Here is a 22,707-nt window from a genome sequence, read left to right on the forward strand (position 1 = left end):
TCCTGACAGGTTACTGCTGGTTTGTCATTGGTACAAAAAAAATCGAGTACAATTATGTTCTTGGCTCTTTAAGTGGGCGCAGAGCTCATCAAGGCTTGGGGCTCGTTTCGGGGCTGCATTTACAGAGAAGAGTTAATGAGAATGACAGGGAACTAAGAAGGGATAGAAGCCATGGTTTGAAAGTATAGCGGGGTGGGGGACAGTGAGAAGCTAAAATTAGGCATTTTATTATGTTCCACACAACTGAGGCAAGATAGCTCTGGTTAGAGTTTCAAGAGCACCCAGATCCACGGGAACATGGCTCTTTCTGGAGGACAGGGACAGACAGCAGCTGCAAGTCTACAGTGACAAATGATCTTTGAGAAACCACCAGAACACAGGCTTTACATGGAAGGAGAAATCTTTTATTGGCACAGTCATTCCTTTCCTTGTTAAATTAACAGGGTGAAGCGTGATTTTTAAACAGATCTGGTTTCTCCCAAACTAGTGGTAGTACAAGTCGGTAGGTTGGTCAAGTCACAACCACCCAGTTCTGTGTTCAGGAGACAGTCTGTAAAACTAGTACAGCTCTTCCAACTATTAGACTCTTGTTCACGTGATCAGCGGAGGTGCAGAAAAAATAAAACTTCTATTAAAAAAGAATCATGCCAAGGATTAGACCAGAGGAGATTAGCAACACTGCAAAGCTCATCAGATGCAGATGTCCTGGGAGAATAGCTTTCTCCAAAGGACTGCCCAACTGTCTTCTCAACCTATTTCCAAATCTAGAAAGCTACTTAGAGGTATTGCCGGCGGGTGGGAAGCTGTTTTGTCAGGAACTGTGCCTTCCATCCCTTTGGAAAACCTACAAACGCTCTAGGTGTGTTATGCTCCCTGGTGACGCATGGATGGGGAAAGACGTGGAGATAGTTGTAGCAACAGCCGGAGCAGCACTAGTCTACGGGGGCAGGACTTGCTCTGCTTGCAGCAGTGGCCTCCCTGGTTCATGTGCATTGTGACAGCAGTCCACTGAACAGGCTGGGAGGTAGCCAGGCCTTGGATGTGTCTCCTTGGAAGACAGCTCTCATGGCAGACACGAGGTTTGGCCCAATCCAGTCCTTCAGGCCCTGTCTAAAACCTCTTGTATCCTATTTGAACTCAAAAAATAAAAGACATTCCCATCCCTCATCTCATCCCCAGCCCTACTGGCTCTATTTAGGGAAAAACTGCCCCAGGGCTGGTTGGACTGGCCCACAGCAGATTAGATCCTTTTCCAGTACTGCTCAGTGCATGGGAGTCCAGCCACGATTTCCGATTCAATTCCACAGTGATCCTCTCCTCTGAGGATTTTAAAGAAGCCTGGAAAGCAAAAGTGAGATGCCTTAAAATGTGCCTTGGGTTTTGGCCCTTGCCAATGTATTCAGACTCATCCCTGAAGCCCGGGAGCAGATCACTAAGCAGCCTCCAAACACACCAAACCAGCACCAAGGTGCTGTCAGCTTGTCCTGTTTGCCCAGCAGCCCAGCGTGAGGCCTCTGGATGCCACTGCCATTCAACCCCATGTCCCCCATCACTGCACCTGGTACAAGGGGGAGCTAACTGGCAGGCACAAACGATGTGAAGCTGGGTCCTGGTCCCCTCTACCCTCTCGGGATCAGAGGCTGCCCTCGTGGCAGAAGAAAACCCCAGCTCACTAGCACCTGGACACCTAGAAGGTCACAGGTAAGCCCAAGGCCTAGGGTTTGCAGCTGTGCAGCAGGTAGAGCAGAGGACAAGATAACAATTACGTTCTGGTTCATAACACCTTGTTAGCAGGAAGGGAGCCACTCACCGTTGTCGCCCCAGTCAGTGTTCCAGGAGTTGCCAACCAGCCAGTAGGGGGTGCCGTCCTCCTCTCCCCAGCCCAGGATGCGGACTGCATGGCCTCCCATCATTTCTCCAGTGACGTGTTGGTACACTCCTGAGAAAGGCAAAACCTGTTCAGGCTGAGACCGTGCCACTGCCCCATCTCACAGCATCCTTCCAACTCAGCTGGCTACCCCCATTCAGGACAACCGAGGTCCAGAGGGTCCAACAGGCCTGCCACAAGGAAAGGATGAAACCCGTTTTCAAACAGGGTTCTATAGAACCCTACTGTTCCATCGCAAGGCTCCAAGGGTTCCCACAATACTCAGGGATTATTTGAAAGCCTAATACACTCGAATATTTGAGTAAACATTAAAAAGGAGCCCAACAAAAGATGCTTGTTGGTTTCCTTTAAAACCAAAGTTAAAAATTCTCATTTAAGAAATAAAGTTAGGGCTGGCCGAGTGGCGCATTGATTAAGAGCTGGCTTGGGATGCCAGAGGGCCCCGGTTCGGATCCCACATATGAGGGCCAGTGACACTGCCCTCTACAGCTAAGATGCTGAACAACAGCTCAACCTGGAGCTGGGCTGCCGTGAGTCACTGGCGACGGCATAAGCTGCAGCCCCTGCTGCAGTGGGTTGCCATGGGCTACTGTGTGTAGCCAGCAGCCAACGTGAGCAGCCAGCAGCCACTGTCAGTGGCCGTCCAGAAGCCGGCGACTGATCTGCCTCACCCGGGAAGAGCGCAATGATGGTGCCAACTTGGGCCAGTGAAGCAACATCCTCCACAACTAGACTGAAGAACAAAAAAAATGACAGCAACTTGTCTGTTCCCCTTCCCCCCATTCCCCAGTGCTGTTCACATCCCCGAATTCCCCAATAAAAATCTTTAAAAAAAATAAAGAAATTAATGTTAAAATATCAATTATTTGTTTTACATATTGGGAACTCCATGTAAGGATTTGTCAAAAGGATTCTGTGGGTGAAAGAGTTTTAAATTGCTGCTCTGGGGTTGGTCACCTTGGAGAGGTGACGCAGGAGAGGCTGAGTTGGTGGCAGACCATGTTGATCAGTGGAGAAAAATACTGGCTAAAGTGCTCAGAGGGCTGGCCAATCAGGCTATCCCCTCATTGGTGAGTCACTTTGTCAAACTTGAAATACATCCTTTTATAATGTGGGTGGGGACTGGGTTAAGAACTGCCAGCTTTATAACATGTTTTTTTCTTGCCAGAATCATCTTCCTTTGTCTAATCCTTGGTTTAGAAGAATGGAGAGCTTTGGAGTTTTCAATCTAGCAGCATGTAAACAAGACACAAGCAGTCAGCACAGACTGTTCATCTCGACCGGGGGGTTTCTAAGATAGCTCTTAGGCCGGGGACCATCCAGTCCCCCAGTTTGAATCCCCCCAGTGTCACACACAGCAGGTACTCCATTTCCTCATCCACTGGATGGCAGGCAAGATGCTAGGACTTTGCCAAGACATAGATGAATACAGAAAGTCACTTAGTCCAGACACATAAAACGCACAGTTACTGATGAATATGCTGACAAAGCAATGGAAGCAGACAGGCGGGAGCCAGGGAGGTGAGGAAAGGCATCCCTGAGGAGATATCTGAGCTGGCTATTAAGGGATGAGTAGGAACTGGCCACACGGAAACACTCTGGAGAGGAGACGTGGAATGGCACGCGTGCAAGAGGCAGACGGGTGCAGGAGAGCAGAGCAGGGGCAGCTGCTGAGAGCAGTGATGATGGGTGTCAGAGGCCGGCTGCTGAGGGGCCTGCAGAGCTGGGCCAGGGGAGGCCTGACACCGCCTTTCCACGGACACCCTGTCCCCGCTCCACCCTCTGCCATCAGGGATCAATACACACCAGACTTGTAGAGCAGGAAGTCCGAGTACACGGAGAAGGCCGCTTCCACAGGGCCATTTTTGTAGATTTCCGCCATGATCTCCTTCTCGCTGCTGGGGACACTGTAGGAACTGCATCCTGCAAATGAACCAGCCCAGTGGGTGAGGCTCACCTACCACAGCTCCATCAGCCAGTTGTTCACTGACTTACGGGAGCCACCATGGAACACTGAGCATCTAGGGGACCTGCCCAACCCAGGAGGGCGGTGGGGGTGGGGGTCGGGGGAGGCTCCCGGGGAGCAGTGATTGCACTGGATCTGGGAGCTGAGAAGCAGGAGAGCGAGGCCCTGAGGTAGGGGGGGCAGTGGGCAGAGTGGGACCCAGGAGACTAGGCCCGTTCACCCCTCTGTAAAACCAGGGGTTTGGTCCCTTAAACTCGACGGGTCTGTGACTGTAAGACAACATTCCTGAGGCCGAATTCAGCATGAAGACGGCATTAATGCCCTTCCCTCTCCATCCTGGGTTCTGACTCTAAGATTCAGTTGCCCTAGCCTCTCTCTTTGGCTTGAGAAGGCTGTTCGCAGGTCTCTAGTCTGGAGTGCTTACCGAAGTGTTTGTCTTCTTTGTAGGATGGGCTATAGCCAGGCTCACAGATCCTGCTGCACTTGGGGGTGTCCCCCTGCTCCCCTGAGCATGGGGGCCGGGAGCCATTCACGTGGTGCTCACAGGGAGGGATGGAGTAGGGTCTGCAACCTGTTGGGGGGGCGGGGAGTGCGGAGCAAGTAGAAAGAAGGGTGTCAGCCAACACCCGCTACGGAGGCCCCTCGAAGGCAGAAAGAATTGGGATGATGACTAACGCAAACAGTCGTTACCCTCAAGTCTGCAGCCTGAGATTTCTTCCACCTGTTGCTAATTCTGCCATCGAGAGGACTGGCTTGTCTTTCTACCCTATTTTTCAGCCCAGCACTCTAGCCCTCAACCCTCAACCTTCACTTTATAATGGATAATGAGATCATTATTATTCATTGCTTATAAAATTCATCTGGCCAGACGGGCTGAAGGCAGACACTCACCTACATGGGAGTCATAGAGGCCACCGGAAACCAAGCCTTGTTTTGTCCAGAAGTTCCAAGCTCCAGAGGGAAAGCCCCCATTACAGCTAAGAAAAGAGCCATTCATTAGAACAGTCATGAGAGGTGCTAGCTGCTCCTAGCCCACTGCCTGGTGGCTCCACCACTGCCTTCAGCAACTCGCCCAACAGGTCTCCTAGATCCCAACAGACCTCCCAATTCATCCTTTCCTGAATAGTCCCTTCTTCCAGCGAATCACCCAAGCTCCCCAGCCCACCCACCAAGATCCTCAAGAAGACAGAAGGATGCTCACAGTCGTGTCTATATCAAACCAGGTCATGCGCTTTCTAGAATAGGTATTCGCAATCAGGCAACACATAGAATTCCCTGGGACGCTTACAAAAAACACCAGCGCCAGTGACTTAATTGGTGAGGGGTAAGGCCTCAGTACACTTTTTCTAATCTGCAGCCATGGCTGAGAACCACTGTTGCAGGACCAAGGCCAGAGTTGGCAGATAGCAATACCCCAGGCAGACAGGGGTTTAGTGCCCTGTGACTAATATGGGGGCCCATTATCCTTAATTACAGATAAGGAAACAGGCCCTGAAGCTATTACATTTTGTTGAGCAAGAAAATGGAATAAGGGTGACAAAAACCAAACCTGAGATCTGAAATTTAACCACAGATCCTGAGACCATCTGTCTTGCCCAGACCCTACCACCCACAGCCAGCCCTATGAGGCTAGCCTGGTTTTAGAAACCTCCCAGAAAGCAGCAGTCATGCCAGGGCCTGCTTTCAGACGCCCCAGGTCCCCACATTATTTTGGCAAAGGACCACTATCCGTCCTGAAGGAGTACCACTCCCAGGGAACCCTCAGTCACTGTCCACCTAAGGAGGCCATTCCCAAGGGCCTGGGTTCCTGAGCTGGGAGGTGCTGCCTAAGACTCACCCTTCCCCACACTGGATGCCACAGCAGGTAAGCAGGTCCTCGGCAGACACCTCCACGTTGACATGCCCATTGGTAAGAATGCAGATCCGGTCAGAAATGGCTTCCACAGCTCCGAATGCCTGTAGGAACACGGCCCACTCAGGTAAGCCCCACTCCTGGACTGTGGAGCCCTCCAGCCACCATCTTGGAGGACCACAGTGGGCACCTCTGACCTTCTTGGTGGCTACTCTCTCCCAACGTCTCAAGTGAGGGTCCTGGCACTTAAGCTGAGCTTCAAAGCAAGAGGCCCATCCTCCCCGAACCTCTACTTGGGCACTGAGTTTATTTCTACAACATGTGGTTTTGAGGTTTAACATAAAAACAGCTCACGCAAAGGACCAATACTCTGATTTCACTTCTATGAGGTACCCAGATTAGTCAAAGTCATAAAGACAGAAAGCAGATGGGTGGTTGTGGGGGGCTGGTGGGAGGGAGGATGGGGAGCTAGTGTTTAATGGGGACAGAGTTTTAGTTTTGCAAGATGACAAAGGTCTTTGGATCGATGGTGGTGATGGCTGCACAATAATGAGTGTACTTAATGCCCCTGAACCGTACACTTAAAAATGATTAAGATGGTTAACTTTAAAGCCATAAGAACTATAAAGGGTTTCATGGATTAGTTTCTTCTTAATCTAACAGGGCAGAGCCTATTTCAGAATAGCCCTGGGAAATAGAAGGTAAAAAAGCATTTTGCTAGTCTGTAATGCTCTTTTTTCCATACCTATTGCTCAAAGATCACAGATGTTCCTCCTTTTTTGATACAATATTATTATTGTCTTGATTGAAACATGAGACAAGAACCACTTGATCTAATTTACACCAGTTAATGAAGTTGCAAGCAGAAAAAAAAAAAAAAAAGGTTAACTTTAGAGTATGTATGGTAAAACCTTGCATTGCGAGTAACATGGTTTGCGAGTGTTCCGCAAGATGAGCAAACATTTCTAATAAATTTTAACGTGGTAAACGAGCGATGTCTTACAATATGAGTAGTTTGTTTCCAAAACAAATTATGCTCGCAAACCAAGGTATTACTGTATATTTTACCACAGTTAAAAAACAAACAAAATTAAGATAGCTCGTTGATACAGAATGGCTGTGTCTCTGTGAAGCAGAGTAGACGTCAAAGCCAGTGGTATTGGCCAATGATTCGGGACAGAGTGTCAAACAGAGAAATAAAAGCACGTCACACAAGAACCCACACACGGGGCGTGCCCTGTACAAGGTGCTTTTCACATTTATTCTTTTGCCTAGTCCTTGCAATAACTCACGGCCATAGGGATATTTATTATGTTTATACTAGTGGAAACAGAGACTCAGGAAGTTTATGTTACGCGCCTAGTCACAGTTGGTCCGACCCCAACTCTCCTGGTCGCTCCCAGCCCCCGCTCCCCCCACTCCCCCTTCGCTCCAGCCCTTCCCAGCCAGCAGGGCCTCACCCAGCAGGAGCCACAGGAACCCTGGTCTCTGATCTCCTTGATGGTCGGGCAGTTTGGCCACTGTTCCCGGGCATCGAAGCTTTCAGGCAGAACTATGTCGTCAGCAAGCCAAACTCTGGATAAAGGAAAGTCTCCATTACCAGCTTACATGTTACCACCCACGCTGCCCACCCCACCGCGTCCCTGCAAAGGCCAGCTGACTGCAGACCGTCCCCTAGAAAAAGAGTGAGGCACAAGATTGCGCCCAACCAGACTGTGCAGACCCAGACCTGAGGCCTTTCCTGCTGGGGCTCTAAGGCACCTGGAGAAGCACAGTAGGAAACAGTGGCATTTGGGGCTGAGCCCTGCATCTTATGTAGAGTCCGTGCAGCTCTGTGGACGCAAGGGAGGCCTTCTTCCTTCCCTCCTTCCCACTGTCCCACACAAACACCTGCTGCTCACGCCCCAGCGAGTGGACACTCACTTCTGGGGCAGCTTGGGCCCGCCGAGCATGGTGCCACACAGCCTCTTCACATAGCTCAGGTCGACATTGTAGAAGTTGTGTCCAGCCTGGAAGAGAACCCAACCACGGCAGTCACCCACCAACAGAGGGGGTGTTTTCAAGGGATAGGGTGGATGCGAGTGTGCATGCTGCCCACATTCAAGGCCTGACAAGGCCAGGGGTCCCTTCCAACTCAGCAGAGCAAGCTACAGACCTAATGTTTGTGTTTCCCAAATTCATGTTGAAATCTAACCCGAATGTGATGGTATCTGGAGGTGGGTCTCTGCGAGGTGCTTAGGTCATGAGGGTGGAGTCTTCATCAGTGGGATCAGTGCCCTTATAAAGGAGACCCCAGAGAGCTCCCTGGCCCCTCCTGCCACATGAAGACACACAGAGAAGTGGGCCATCTGCAACCTGGAAGCAGAGCTTCACTAGAACCCGGCTGTGCTGGCACTTTGATCCTATACGTCCAGCCTCCAGAACTGTGTATACATTTCTGTTTATAAGCTACCCAATGTATGATATTTTGTGATAGCAGCCTGAACAGACTAAGACAGGCACCCTGCAGATCCGGCCGGCACCAACCCAGAGGGACCTCATTCGTGGGCAGCGTGCAGCTCTCAGACCAGTGCATGTCTCCTCTGATCTGCTACCATTTGCGGATGTCAAGAGAGACAACCTGCCCCTCCCAGCCGTGAATATGGCCAATTCCTCATTTCCTGGTTCCTGCAGTCCCAGGCCTCAGGGCTGGGCAGAGTCAAGGAGCTGCTAATACTGATGAGCCTTAATGCCTACCAGGGTGGGACTCACAGGATATCCAGTTGCAAAAACACTTTCAAAGCTTGCTTAATTCCCCATGCACCTCCATGCATGCTCACATACACGCAACACACACACAGACACACACACACACACACACACACACACACACACACGTAAAGGAGGAGGTGGGCATGGTTCCGCACAGCCATGACTCAATCAGGTTTTCAACTGTCCAGGACAGACTGTCCTGTGGGCCAAGCTGCAGCCACCTATTGGTAGTCAGGGTGCACAGATTGACCCTTGGAAGTGACACGTGTAGGGAGCTGCCCCCATAACTCACCTTCCATGTAGTATTCTGTTTGTTAACGTAGTTGACCAGCTCATCCGACAGGGGCGGGAAATTCGGCCTGTTCCGGGCACTGGTCAGCACCACCAGGCAGCTGAGGGTGGCTAAGAGCTGCCACATTTTGAAAGCTGGGTCCTAGATTTACCTAGGAAGAAAAAGGACACAGACATCAAGCTGCTCCTCCTTTCCTCAGTTCAAATGCTACACACACAACAGGGGTGCCATTTCAGGCAGCATGGCTCCGGGGCCAGATACAACCCCGTGGTCAAAAGACCCCTGTTCTCAACCTGGCTGCCATGCGTCCCCTTCTGTTCCTCACTGTCCTCTTCTGTCAAGCCTGGCTGGAGCAGCAGAGAACCCTCAAGGACCTATAGTGCCCATGGGCTCCTGGGCCTCATCTCAAAGTCCCAACCTGTGTCTGTAGCACACAGGGCTATGCTATGGACTGTTTGCACCCCCACCACACATGATTTATGTAGAAATCCTAACTCCCAGTGCATGTTATTAGGAGGTGGGCCTCTGGGAGGTGATTAGGTCATGAGGGTGGAGCCCTCACAAACGGGCTTCGTGCCCTTACAAAAGAGACCCCAGAGCGCTCCCTTGCCCCTTCCTCCATGTGAGGACACCGTGCAAAGTCTGCGACCTGGAGTGGGCCCTTATTTGGCTGTGCTGGCACCCTGATCTCAGACTTCCAGCCTCCAGATTATGATAAATACATCTGTTTAGAAACCACCTAGTCTGTGGAATTCTGTTGGAGCAAGCGGAACGGGCTAAGACAGACCATGTGTGTTTCTCCTCCAGGTGTCTGGGAGCCAGGAGAAAAGCACAGGGGCCATGTTGCCTGCGCTGAGTCCTGTGTGCAGCTGAGGGCTGGTAAATGGTGCTGCTTGGGTCTGCAGGGCTGTCACTCAGAGCTAGGGCTAAGTTCACAGTTTGAAACGGTGCTGTTCACTGGATGGTTTGTGATCCCAACTATCTTGTGAGCTGTGAGGCCTGGGCCAGGGCTGACTTGCTATCTGTCAAAACCCCAGGGCCCAATGGGCAATATTAACGAGTCTGTCTTCCACGAATGAATACACCTACATGTTCAGGCTAAAACCGAGTCCAGTGCCCTCTCTGCTATTGCCAAACTGCCACTGCATGGATTTGTAAAACAAAGTTGGAGACTTTTTCCAAGTTAGTACTCTGAGAGAATAAACAGTCTGTCCGTGTGATTACGTCCTGTGTGGAGGACCCGTGGGATAAGAAAAATGCATGAGAAAATAAATTTCGTAAGCCATATTGGAAACAAAACAAGCAAAACACAAGCCAAGCTAAGCCCAGCATGTGCCAGCCTCAGGAGAGCCAGGGAGGAAGAGCTGGTTTGGCCAGTGGCACAAGTCTTCTGGGATTTTCTCTGGTGTTTCCAGTCAGCCAAGGGCTCCACTTTCCAGTTCCAGAGATGGGGCTTCCGGAGAGGGAAACCATGACATCACAACCACGGCCCTTAGATCTTAGACTGGCTCGTAAGTCAGGAGACCAGCAATTTCCAGCTCAGCCTCTGAATCATGCTCTTAGACCAGCAGCTCTATGAAAACAAGAAATGTGTCCTGGTGCCATCCCACTGCGGGGCCTTGTGAGACATCCATACAGCAGGGACTGTGAGTGTGTGTGCGCGTGTTGGGGGGATTTCCTGTCTCTGACCTCAGGGGCTTACACAGCAGGCTCTGCGAAAGGCCCTGCCTCCTCGCACATCACAGGTCGTTGGCGAGGGTTACATGAAGATGACATGACTGAGGTGACAGCACTTAACATGCTGCCTCCCACACACTGAACTACATTTGAGGGACTATTTAAACTTAATTGTTGCTTCAGCAACAATTCATCTGGAATACATGTGGAAGGATAGCAAGACTGCTGTGGAAAAGAGCACGGGTGGAGGCCTGGCTGTCATCATGGTAGTAAATGTATTCTAAACCCCCGGGAGGTGCTGGCCCAGGACCAGTCTGATCGACAAAATAGACACACCATTCAGAAGCATATCCTGTGTTGAAATTGAGCGTGTGTGGTAGAGACGAGTGAGGAAATGGTATATCTCAGTAAATGGTGCTTGCACAACTGATTACGCATTTTGAAAAAAAAGTAAGGCTGAATCTTTACACTTGATTCCTTACACACAAAAACTGATGCATGGAACAAAAGTCTTGCAGAAAAACAGAAGTTGTATGAAGAAAATAAGTGCAATTTAAAAAAATGTAGTACTGGAGTGACAAAAACCTTAAAGGGAAAATGTTTGATTACATGACAATAAAGCCTCTCTTCTAGAAAAACAGAGTGACAAGATGACAAAAAAATAGTGCTTACATATACTTAAAGCTTTGTTTCCTCAATATGCAAAGGGCTCTTAAAAATCGGAATAAGGGCCGGCCGAGTGGCTCAGTTGGTTAAGAGCTCGCTCAAGGGTTTGAGCAACAGCGGTTCGAGTCCGGCCCAAGCTGAGCTGCCGCTGAGCTCCCAGCTAAAAAAAAAAAAATCGGAATAGAAACAGAGTAGAAAAATGGCGAAAGGACAGACACAGTGAATTTACAGAAAGAGAACTATGAATGGCCAACAGATATTAAAAGAGACTCAACCACAGGGAGATACAAATAAAATTAAGGTGATATTTATCTTCAATCGGGCTGGCAGAGGCAGACCAGTCTGATAGTTCTCAGTGAGGGTTAGATGCAGGGAAGCAGACACGTGACACGACCCAGTGGTAGGGACCACCATGAAGAGGCCCACCTGGCCACCTCTCCCACCTTTCAATCTGCATGCCCTCTGACTCAGCAATCTGACATTTAGAAATTTATCCCACCAGCTTCAAAATGCAATGATACGGGTACACGGATGTTCACTAAATAGTCTCTGTATTAGCAAAAGGCCAAAAACCAAGCAAGTGTAGAACAGTCATTGTTAAGTATGGGAAATGGTGGAACAACAGAATACAAAGCAGCCATTTAAGAGGTGAACTAGTTGAAGTGAATCATATTGTACTGATAAAGGAAATATGCCCAAGATATACAGTAAGTGAAAATAAAGAAGCACGCTGCAGGTGAGTCATGGTAATTGTATGAGCCCATTAAGGATGTACAAGTATATTCCTGTGACTATGTGTAAAACGTTAAGAAAAACACACAAAAGTCGTAACCGCAGCAGGGGGACTTACTTTTCACTACATATCCTTCCCTTTTTAAATTTTTAATGAGTATATTATATTTGAAGCTTTGTTCTTTTCGGAAGAATAGCTAGGGCTACCAAAGACCCCATGCCACCAAACTGATGAAAGAACAGTTTTTAATGAGCCCCCAAGTGCATTTCCAGTCATCTCCTCAGCCATCAGTGAGGCTCCCTCTCTAGTGACTTTCTGCTGTAAGCCTTCCTATTTTTCAGTGACTCATGGAGAGGCTGTCACTCACATGACCCTGTGTCAGGGACCCACACAGCCTCCAAACTGTTAGGTAAGTGTCTTGCTGTTTCCTCACAAGGAAGAAGAAGCAAGGAGCTCTCTGAGGAGCAAAGCAGTTGGCTTTCTTTCTTTCTATTGATGCGTCTGACTCATACTTGGCATCTTAACATTTTTTCCAAGATAGGAGAACCTAGTGCAGGAGGCAGTCCCCGTGGAATGCTCCTTAAATGTCAAATAAGAGTGTCCCCAGGTGCCCCCGGGGGGCTCAGCCATCTGCTGAGATGTTAAATCATAAGCAAGCGAGAATGGGAGCACTTCCCCGGCAACTCGAATTTTTAAACAAGATTTCTTTGGTTTCTGTGGTGGGAGAGAACACAGGCATCGCCCACCTCCCAGATGGTTCTCAACTTCTCCACTGACAACTGCATGGCGGTCGTCCCCATCACCCCCCCAAGTCCTGAGGCATGCCAGGTGCCCCACGCTACTGCAGCAGACGCGTCTTTCATGCACTCACCCTGCTGTTCCTTTGGTTCCACAGGTCCTCCTCCACAGTTCCTGTCAACTTTATTCTCCCTGCTCATAACCCTGCCTCAGTGGAGAACCAGGGCCCCCTCCCGTGAAGTACACAGCTGAGCTTGGAGGGCTGGGGCCCAGCATGAACCACTGACTCCCAGCCCATCTGGACTGAGCACTGGGGAAGCTCTTCCTTTCAGCCCCAGCACCCCAGGCACAGGGCCATGACAATATGGGAGCGTCTGGGCTGGGGTTCAAGTGGGCAACAGCTGCTGTAGCCGGCAGCGAGGATGAGCACTGGGATGGAGTCAGGAGACCTGGGTTCAGATCTCGGCCCTTTCACTCACTAATTGTACACCCACGAGCATCACCCTTACTGAGCCTTAGTCCCACGCCTGTAAAAACGGGGCTCACAGCCATTAGTTTTTCCAGGTGGGAGTCTGAGTGAAATGAGGGTGGGAGAAATGCCCCTGACGTAGCAGGGCTGCTCACCTGGGCACACCTGATTTCCAGGTCTGACCCACCACCCTCCGCCTTCCCTCCCTCTCTTCTTTTTTCCCTCCACCTCTAGCCTGTGTCAGAGAACTCCAGTTCACTCCAACCTGTCCACGATACCTCCACATTAAAAAAAAAAGAGTCTGACTTAAAATTCAGGTTTTAACCTCAATTAACCTCCAAATGGACTTCAACTTGGAGGGTTCTAAGACTGTTGAGAGCCCAAAGGCTATTGCGTCCAATTTCTCCTCCCAGAGGAGACGGACACACAGATAACCCTGCGAGCACTGGGATTTCATTTTAGTGAGCACCAGGCAGCTTTCCATCTCTCCATGTCCACACAAATCACGAACACCAGACAAGCTACATGTGAATGGTTAAAACAGCAGCTGTGCTGTTAACAAGCCGGTTACAGGTCCCATGGTCTCAGCACAAAACAACCAGCTTTCGCTTCCCCTCTTTTGGGCAAACATTTCCCTTTTCTCAACTCTGTGGGGTTTCTTTTTTTCCCCTTGATTATAAGAAAGAATGGACAGAAAGTTCTTATTTCACAAGGGAGAGGGGCCCAAACAGGATGAGAACACTGCAAGTCAGCCAACTCCCTTTCAGGGTATGGACTGGGGGAGGGTAGTGTGATGGGCAGATGATGCTTCTGGACCTCGGTCAGCTGGACTTCCTCGGGTTCCACTACACTCTGCTTCCCCTTTTCCAAGCTAATCTCTGACTTAAAAAAAAAGGGGGGCTCTCTCATTTCTATCCTCTCCAAATCCCTATAGCACTTAGCGGTTTATATGAAAGCACATCCCACTGAAGTTCTGTAGATCGTAGTGTGCCAAAAAGGGCCCATAGCCACGTGATCCTATCTGCCTCCTCTCCCAGCAGAACCATTCCCCCAGATAACCTTGAAGCCATTCCTGGGACTTGGGACTCTGGAGAGGGATGGAATGAACATAGGAGAGGACCTGATGCCAAGTCACAGGTAGCTTTGAGTCCTGACATCCCTAAGGACACGGAATCCATTTGGGCTGCCAACAAGCTTGCTTTTAAAAACAAAGCTTTCTTATGTGGTGATAGAGCCCTCAGGTAGGCTAGATTCTAAATCCGTAGTGAATCTAACGAGACAGGGTGTGTGGACCTGAACTTTCCAAATAAGCCAGCTGTCATCTTCTGACGCATACAGATAAGGATGAGTGGATGTCCAGCCACAGCCTTTTGCTGGTACTTGGTTCTTCCTTGCCCATTGCTGCTATTCATATACTGCTGGTCTCTTTCACAGCTGGCCCTAAAGAACCAAAAACCTGAGCACCTGCATTTTGCCAACAGCTACACATTAAGGTTGTGCCTTACATATTAGCAGAGTGGCTCTCAATTAGGGGGAAGGCAGAAATGCAGGACAGATGTGAAGATGTAGTGGGATCTTGCTAGAGAGTTGTTTCTTTCTCTTCCACAAAGACTTGTCTGTCTTGCCTCCTGCTGTCACTAATGGCAGTTGTTCCTAAAGTTTCAACCACTTCAGGACACCCAGAAAACAAAACGAGGCAGGTCTCCATTTCCCCTCGACCTCAGTTTGCCCAGTTACACCTCAGTGTTGGAGCAGCGCTGTGGTGGCTGATAACAAGTGTCATGGTCAAACACGCTCCAATCGACCTGAAGGAGACCCAAGATCTTTGCCTTTTGACTCTGAATCATAGCCTTTGATGTGGTCTTTTCTGTGTTTTTTTTTTAACTTTGCTCTGAACGCAAACATGTTATGTTTAACTGCTTCTTGGATTATAATCTTTAAATTAAAAAAAAAAAAGGGGCCCTTAGTTATCATGTGTCTCCTTGAAGCTGTGAGGGTGAACAGGAACCAGGTTGGCTATCCATCCCCTAGAACCTGGCTCCCTGCAGCTGAACGTCCCCTCCCAGCAGCTGCTGTGACCCAGAAAAGGCATCCACTGCAGCTGGCCGCTGGCAGCCCTGCTAATCAGCCCTTCAGGCTCCAAGGGAACCAGGAGAAGCAGTGAGAAGGCTCCACCTCAGCCACTCACAGGTACTCCCCCTCCTGCCCACCTGCCCATCATCTGTCCAAAATAAGTGACTAATTCCCACCAGGTTCAGCAGGGCTGGCCTACTCAAGCTGCTCTCCTATGGTACCTGGAAACCATGCACTAGCTACAGTGCCCACAAGTGGAACATTGCTTCAGTAAAGCCACAACAGCCCACATCCTGCAAACAGAAGAAAATTATTACCTTAGGCTTAAAACAACGGATCCCAAGAAGGCCCTCGGCAGTCAAAAAATTTTGTATTGCTGAGACACAAGACATTGATTGTACAAAGTTCTGGAAAGCTCTAGAAAGTTCTGGAAGCTTTTTCTCATCAGCTGATACTGACTTACTGAGATGCTGAAGGGGGCACTACTACATCCCCATGTCTCGGTTTCTAAACTGGGCATACTGCCTGGATTCTGAAGGACCTTCTAAAAGCTTTTAGAACTCCTTGGAGATTTAAATGAGATTAGTGTTCCATGCCTTTCCAGCTTGCAGAAACACAGCAGCTCCCTAATTCAATCACAGGCTAGATTACATCTCCCACTGTCTGGGTACTGGGGTGACTGAGATGTTGGCAGCTACAAAAGCAAGCAACAGAAAGACCTCATCTCTCAGGCTTGGTCCTGGTTTCCTCTCCAAGAGCCCCAGGAACAGATACTCACCTCACAAGGCTGTTGAGGAATGGAAGGAGATGCTCTTTTTGAAAGTAAGTGCCTTCCATACTGCCTGGCTCGCAGCAAGCAACCCTTACAATGGAATGCCACTGGGAAACAGTCAAACAGTCTCAAACTCACTAGTAGGGTAAATATACATCTCTCTAAGCACAGGCCACTTAAGTCTTGCTGTCCCAGGGTAATTCTTTTTATTCTCAAAAGTATCTCAGCATGGATGAAAAATTATTATCCTGCAACTTTTAGTAACAAGCCCTCAAATGATGTTTTTTCAGCTATCTTGACCACCAGAACAAAGCACCCCCTACCCCAAACACCTGTAGGGTTAATTAAGTGGATCAAGAATGGCAGTAGGGGCTGGCTGAGTGGCTCAGTTGGTTAAGAGTTGGCTTAAGAGCGTGGGCTCTGAGCAACGGGGCTGCCGGTTCGATTCCCACAGGGGCCAGTGATCCTGCGCCCGAGTTGAGCTGTTGCTGAGCTGTTGGCAGGATGGCTCAGCTGGTATAACAACAAGATGGCCTGTTCAATGATGGGCGTACTGAACTCGGCACCTTGAGATGAGCTGCCGCCTGGATGGCTCAGTGGATAGGGTGTATGGTCTTAAAAACAAGGCTGCCAGTTCGACTCCCGCGTGGGATGGTGGCTTAGTTGCCCATCCACAACTAAGATTGAACATAGCACCTTGAGCTTAGAGGCCATGAGCTGCCAGTAGGAAGCCAGATGGTGACTGGTGCCCTCCACAATGAAGACTGAACAACAACTTGGCTGGTCCCCTTGCCCAATTCCCCAATAAAATCTTAAAAAAAAAAAAAAAGAATGGGCTGTAGATGGCTCCAGCTGATGTTGGACAACACCTCAACCCTGGGGTGGCTGAAGACCTTGGATGGCACCACCTTCCCAGGTCTTGTGCAAGCCCGGAAGCCATGTGACTTATGTGCACATGTGAACACATCTTGTCCAAATCCAGGTCAGAGGGTCATGGAGAAGCCCAGCCTCCGCTGGGTCTCTTGGCAGAATATCTAGATGTTCTCAGTGCTTTCTATGGGTGAGTATACTGTCTTGGTGGTGTTTGTCCCATCCTCCTCTCCCCATCTTTGCTGGTAATGCTAGGTTATCTTGATGACCAGACTAAATAAGTTACTGGCCTGGTAGAGACAGATAACAAAGTGTGCACTGCAGGCATGAGTTCTTCCTGGCACCCAGCATTCGTAAAACATTAACGGGAAGTCTGTATAGGCTTTTGTTTTACAGGTGAGGGAAACTGGTGCTTGTGAAAAATCAGTCTGGCAATACCTAGAGTTGGGAACTGTGAGGAACAGGAACCCTCCACATTGCTGAGAGTATAGGTTGGTAAAAACTTCATTTTACCTCCACGCACTCTTCAGTATCCAGCAAAACAGAAGATGCACACACCTTAGGACCCAGCAATTAGACTTTTTCTGCTTTGCCCTAGAGAAACTCTTGCATGTGTCTGAGAGCTACAAAGATATTTACTGTAGTGCTGTGAGCAGTAGTGAAAAAGCAAAACCAACCTGCGCGTTGGTTAAGAGCTGGCTTGGGTCACCAGAGGGCCCCGGTTCAGATCCCACATATGAGGGCCAGTGACACTGCCCTCCACAGCTAAGATGCTGAAAAACAGCTCGACCTGGAGCTGGGCTGCTGTGAGTTGCCTGCGATGGCGTAGGCTGCAGCCTCTGTTGCAGTGGGTTGCCATGGGCTACCGTGTGTAGCCAGCAGCTAGCGTGAGTTGCGAGCAGCCACAGTGAGCAGCAGTCCAGAAGCCGGTGACTGATCTGCCTCGCCTGGGAAGAGCGCAATGCCAACTTGGGCCAGTGAAGCAACGTCCTCCACAACTAGACTGAAGAACAAAAGGACAGCAACTTGTCTGTTCGCCTTCCCCCAATTCCCCAATAAAAATCTTAAAAAAAAAAAAGATGAAGAACTAGATCGGTATGTGTTAACATAAATAACTCATAAACACCCACAGAAAAGGATGCATGCAACATAAAGTTATATTAATTTTAGTAACACTGTTCATGGATTGATACAAAGTATTAAAAGTACAAAAAAACTGCAGGAGAATTATACAGAGAAGAGCAAAAAGGAGCTACAATGTCCCTCAGGGAGACCCCAAGCAGGCACTATAGTGGGCTGGCAGAGCAGAGAAACTGAAACCTGCTGCCTGCAAAAGAGCTGTGACCAAGAGGGAATGCACCCACCCTATGAACCCCACACAAGCCTGGTGCTATGGAAAGGGAATGGGCATGAGACCTGAGGTTAAAAACTGGATTGGTTAAGTCTACATACATAATGGTGCTTGATCCCTAGATCCCCTGCCCCAACCAAACTAGGGCGGAGTATGAACAGCCATGGAAGGACTCAGGATTCACCCTGCTTTCTTAGGCAGTTCATGGAGTTTGCACAGAGAGGATAAGACAAGTGAGATGATACGGGACCAGGTCTAGACTGCTCACTGCCTCCCAGTATCCAGTGAGTACAATCCACACCTGTATGTGCCTCAACTCATCCGGCAACTTATTGTCAGTCCCTACCATCTCTCTACACATGAGGTTGGCCTCTATGAAAATGTGCGATTTCCATCCTTCATGACTTTCCCAATCTCCCATTTCATACAGTTCAACCTCACATATTTCTAATACTTTATTTACACCAAGCTATCAAAAATAAGCGGCAGATCTTGTGCGTCTTCACCCCGAAATATTTCAGTCCTTCTCTCCCAAGTGCAGGGATAGTCTATACAACCACCACTCATTTAAGAAAATCACCCGACAGATATTTCAAGGCTCCCCAGACACGTGCTCTCCTGTCAATTCTCAATCCAGCTGCCAATAGTAACACAAAATCTCTCTCACCCCTAAAATATGGGCAACTTCCTACTCCATCTCCCTAGTATAGCAAGTGGGGAAAGAAAGAGCCAGTCTACAGGAAGGGCCTTGGTGCAAGGTGCTGAGTCAGTGGCACATGGGCAGGTTTTTCCTGGAGCCAAAAATGCTTCCACTCTCAACGTCTGACCAGTTAGGAAAGAGGGCTGTTCTGACCCATCATCAAGGGAGTTACTGGAGCCAGGCTGTGTCTGGCCTGTGTTGTCGCTCACTGGGCCTGAATGAGGGGACTGCACCTTTCCACTGGGCAGTACTCCAGCTCCGGGACAAATGCCTTAAAAAGAGTTTCAGCAGAACCTTCTTCAGAACACCTTTGACCTGTCTCTTTGGGAAACGCACACAGGGTGGGGAATGAACCAGCTCCTTTCTGAAGCTCAAGGGCCCTTGGTCACCATCACCAGTGCCAACAGGACACAATTGTCCGTTAAGGAAAGGACGTTATGTTAGGAAAGAAAAGTAGCTTTGACCAAGCCAGACACCCTTCTAAGCCTTTCTTTCACCTTCTCAATGACTCTGCATTGATAAATTCATCTAGATCAGCGGTTCTCAACCTGTGGGTTGCGACCCCTTTGGGGGTTGAACGACCCTTTCACAGGGGTCGCCTAAGACCATCGGAAAACAAAAAGATATTTGCATTACGATTCCTAACAGTAGCAAAATTACAGTTATAGAGTAGCAACGAAAATAATGTTATGGTTGGGGGTCACCACAACATGAGGAACTGTATTAAGGGGTCGCGCGGCATTAGGAAGGTTGGGAACTGTCGATCCAGATGAATGCACCTCAGCAGCATTCACCTTGGGGTGGAGGTACTTGGGGATCAGGTTTTTCAAGGTAACAAAAGGTGCTAGGCCTCCCTTTGAACCTACCACCTTCCCTCCCACTGGGTGAGGGTTTCTACCTGGTCAGGTGGAGATATATGGAGCCTGGGCTTTTGTACTTCCCCCTGTGTCTGTCAGCTTCCTTGTGCCCAGAGAAGGGGTTGACCTAGGCCCACTAAGAAGGGGCAAATCCACCTCAGATTTATACCTGGACTGCCTGCCGGCTGAGCTCTTCAAACTCAGTGGCCCCACTGTGCTCCCTAAATGCTCCCTCTCCCAGGTCCGTCGTCCGGTCATTAACTGAGAGAAGAGGTGATGCCCCAGAGCCTCCGCCCTGTTTTCCCCTCTCCCACACCACTCTGGGCCTCAGGCACTGTCGCCTTTCCACAGCAGTCCAAGAGCAGGGAGGGGCGTCCTCCGCTCCCTCCACTCCCAGAGCGAGGATTGGGGCCCTATACAGCCTCACAGCCTCCTCTCTGCTTAGTTTCTCCTCTCTTCTGTGGATTTAACTCTTCGTGTGGGTTCCACCCAGTTCCAGATTCCTGTTTTCTGCCTCCTGGAATTGTGTGTGACTGTGTGCAGAAAGCTGCCCGGGCAAACCCTTTAGAATAAGAAAACATCTAAAATAGATGCAAAGTAGATACTATCATCTCAGCAATTTACTGCAGAAACCGAGGCCCAGAAACCAACAAGGAAGGGGCCGAGGAGCCAGATGCTGTCCAAAAGTCACGGGGCTCAGGGCCAAGCCGTTTCTCGCAGGCTCCACCCTCGGATCTTCCCTGCAAACTTCCCCGTTTCTCCTGGGCGACCTCCCGGGCCGGCCCTGGGGTCACGCTGACCCGGCTCTGGGCATGAACACAGCCCTAGACAGAGCAAGGGCCCGCGGGCGCAAGCCTCTCGCCGGATGGGGGCTGGGCGCCCGTCTGCCCGCGTGAGGGTTGTTTTTCGCTTTTCTTTTACCACGGCGACTTTTAGGGGCGCACGGCCGCCACCCCTGCTGGCCCGGGTTTAACGACCCGAGGGTCCCCTTATCCAGCCGGCCACCGGGGACGGCGCCTGGGCCTGGCGCGGGGGCGCACAGGGCCCCAGTCTCCTCATCCCCAACCAAGGTCACTTCCGCCGCGGTGGCGCTGCGCTGGCGCCCCGGCCCGCAGCCCGCAGCCCGCAGCCCGCCCGCACTCACCGAACTCCGCCGCCGAGAGCCTGGGCCTGCCGTGGGCGAGTCGCCTCGGTGCCAGTGCCGGTGCCAGAGCAGCCGCCGTCGCTTCCCCGGGCCGCCCCCACTCCTATTTACCGCGCCCGGCCCCGCCTCGGGCCCGGCTGACTCATCACGTGATCGCTGAGAACCCGCGGCCCCACCTCCGACTCCCGGGCGAACCCGGCCCCCCCACCCCCACCCCTGGTCTCTGGGCTGGCTGCACCCCACTCCACCCCAACCCCGGCTCCCCGGTGAGCCCGGCACCCGCACCCCCTGCTCCTCCTGCCGGCCGTACCCCCACACCACCCCATCTCCGTCTCCCCTGCGCTCCTCGCGCCTCCCTCGGCTTCTGGAGATCCCGTTAGGGATGGTGGGGCTGGCCCGGGAAAAGGGGCTTCTAACCCTCCGGATTTGAGGCCTGTGGGGAGCGGAAGGGAGCTGAAGGTGGCCCTAAGGGTCTTCACCCAGCCTGGAAAAATTCCTCAGGGGCCGCCTCACACTGAACGTGGAGCATTCAAAGCCGGGGGGATCCCTACTTGGGGGAGGGGATAACAGACCCGTATTTCATTCATTCAGAAAACATTGCCAGAGTTGGGAGTATCAAGACAGCAGGACTCCCAGAAGAGCTTGCAAAGGCTCTTTTAGCGTTAATATTCTGAGAACGTGCCTATGAGATAGATACTCCAGCCATGTCATCGTGAAAACGGTAGTTGATACCACTGAGTACTAACTGCTGGCGCTACGTCTAGATTTCTACAGAGAAGGAACTTAAGAGCGGACATCTCTCCGCATCCAACTCCGACCCCGTCATTCCACAGCCCCTGCATCAATCTCTTCCACTAGGAAGTGGATGGAGTTTGGAATCTGCTACGTAGAACTGTGTGACTTTGGATAAGTGACTTAAACCTTCTCTTCTTCAGATTCCTCATCTGGCTAACAAAGATGGTTATATTTACCTCATACAACTGTGAAGACTAAATGGATGGTGTTCCATTCGTTCCATTTCTTCTTCATTTGTATCCCAAAACCCAGCACTGACATAGCTCTTCAAATCTGGAAGCTCCCTGGGGGACAGATTCATCTCCCACTCTGTCAGACCGTCCATTTGGGGAATGTTATTTAAGTCAAGCAGAATTGTAATTGGAGTTTGAGTTGTAACCAGCATCCCTAGGAAGCTTAGGCCAGCAGATAAGACATTTTGGAGGTCCCTTTGGGCTGCTCATTCTCCTTGTATGCCTTTTATGAATCTGGGAGATTGATCTCCTGAGCCTCTAGTAGGTAGAGGGAAGCAGGTGTTTGGAGAATTTCTTCTCTCCCCCTCCCCTTATGGTCCCCTATCCTCTCTTCACCCAAACCTATAGGGCCAGAAACACCTGATTCTACCATGAACCAGAATCTCCTGAGCTTCCTAGAGGTCTCTGACCAATGGGAAAAGGTTGATGACACCAGGAATCTCCCTTCTCAACACCCTCTTATTTCATTAGTCCTAACCAAGGTGAAAAGAAATTGGAGCCAAGGCGGCTGGGTGGCTCAGTTGGTTAGAGCGCGTGCTCTGAACAACAAGGTTGCCACTTCGATTTTTGCATGGGATGGTGGGCTGCGCCCCTCCATGACTAGATTGAAGGACATCGACTTGGCTTGGAGCTGATGGGTTCTGGAAAAAACACACTGTTACCCAATAAAAATAAAAAATAAATAAATAAAAAAAGAAATTGGAGCCAGGAAAACCTGGGTTTGAATCCTAGTTCCACAGTTACTTCACTTCTCCCAGGCTCTAAACAGGTTGTTATGAGGAATAAATTTACATTAGCTTCTGTACAGCGTGCACCAAACATAGTGCCCACAGATACGCACTTAGTGATGACAAAGGCCCTCCCATTTTCTAATGCCCGG

At 50.1% G+C, this 22,707-nt stretch overlaps 1 protein-coding gene across 2 annotated transcripts; it reads right to left on the minus strand.

The window, feature by feature from the left end:
• Positions 1-382: 382 nt before the first annotated feature.
• CTSB (cathepsin B) lies at positions 383-20,931 on the minus strand. 2 transcript variants are annotated; one of them, XM_019636181.1, is made up of 10 exons: positions 20,800-20,931; positions 8,750-8,900; positions 7,630-7,715; positions 7,167-7,281; positions 5,692-5,810; positions 4,746-4,831; positions 4,279-4,425; positions 3,695-3,811; positions 1,811-1,939; positions 383-1,338 (listed from the first exon to the last, which is right to left on the minus strand). In XM_019636181.1, the coding sequence occupies exons 2-10, from the start codon at positions 8,873-8,875 to the stop codon at positions 1,241-1,243; spliced, it is 1,023 nt and encodes a 340-aa protein (XP_019491726.1). In that variant the 5' UTR covers positions 8,876-8,900; positions 20,800-20,931; the 3' UTR covers positions 383-1,240. The 2 variants fall into 2 exon arrangements, with proteins under 2 accessions (XP_019491726.1, XP_019491727.1); XM_019636182.1 differs by lacking the exons at positions 5,692-5,810; positions 7,630-7,715; positions 8,750-8,900; positions 20,800-20,931 and having other exon boundaries at positions 7,167-7,240.
• Between the last annotated feature and the right edge of the window lie 1,776 nt (positions 20,932-22,707).

This window comes from Hipposideros armiger, unplaced genomic scaffold, assembly GCF_001890085.2.
Source record: "Hipposideros armiger isolate ML-2016 unplaced genomic scaffold, ASM189008v1 scaffold_27, whole genome shotgun sequence".
NCBI classification, from domain to species: domain Eukaryota; kingdom Metazoa; phylum Chordata; class Mammalia; order Chiroptera; family Hipposideridae; genus Hipposideros; species Hipposideros armiger.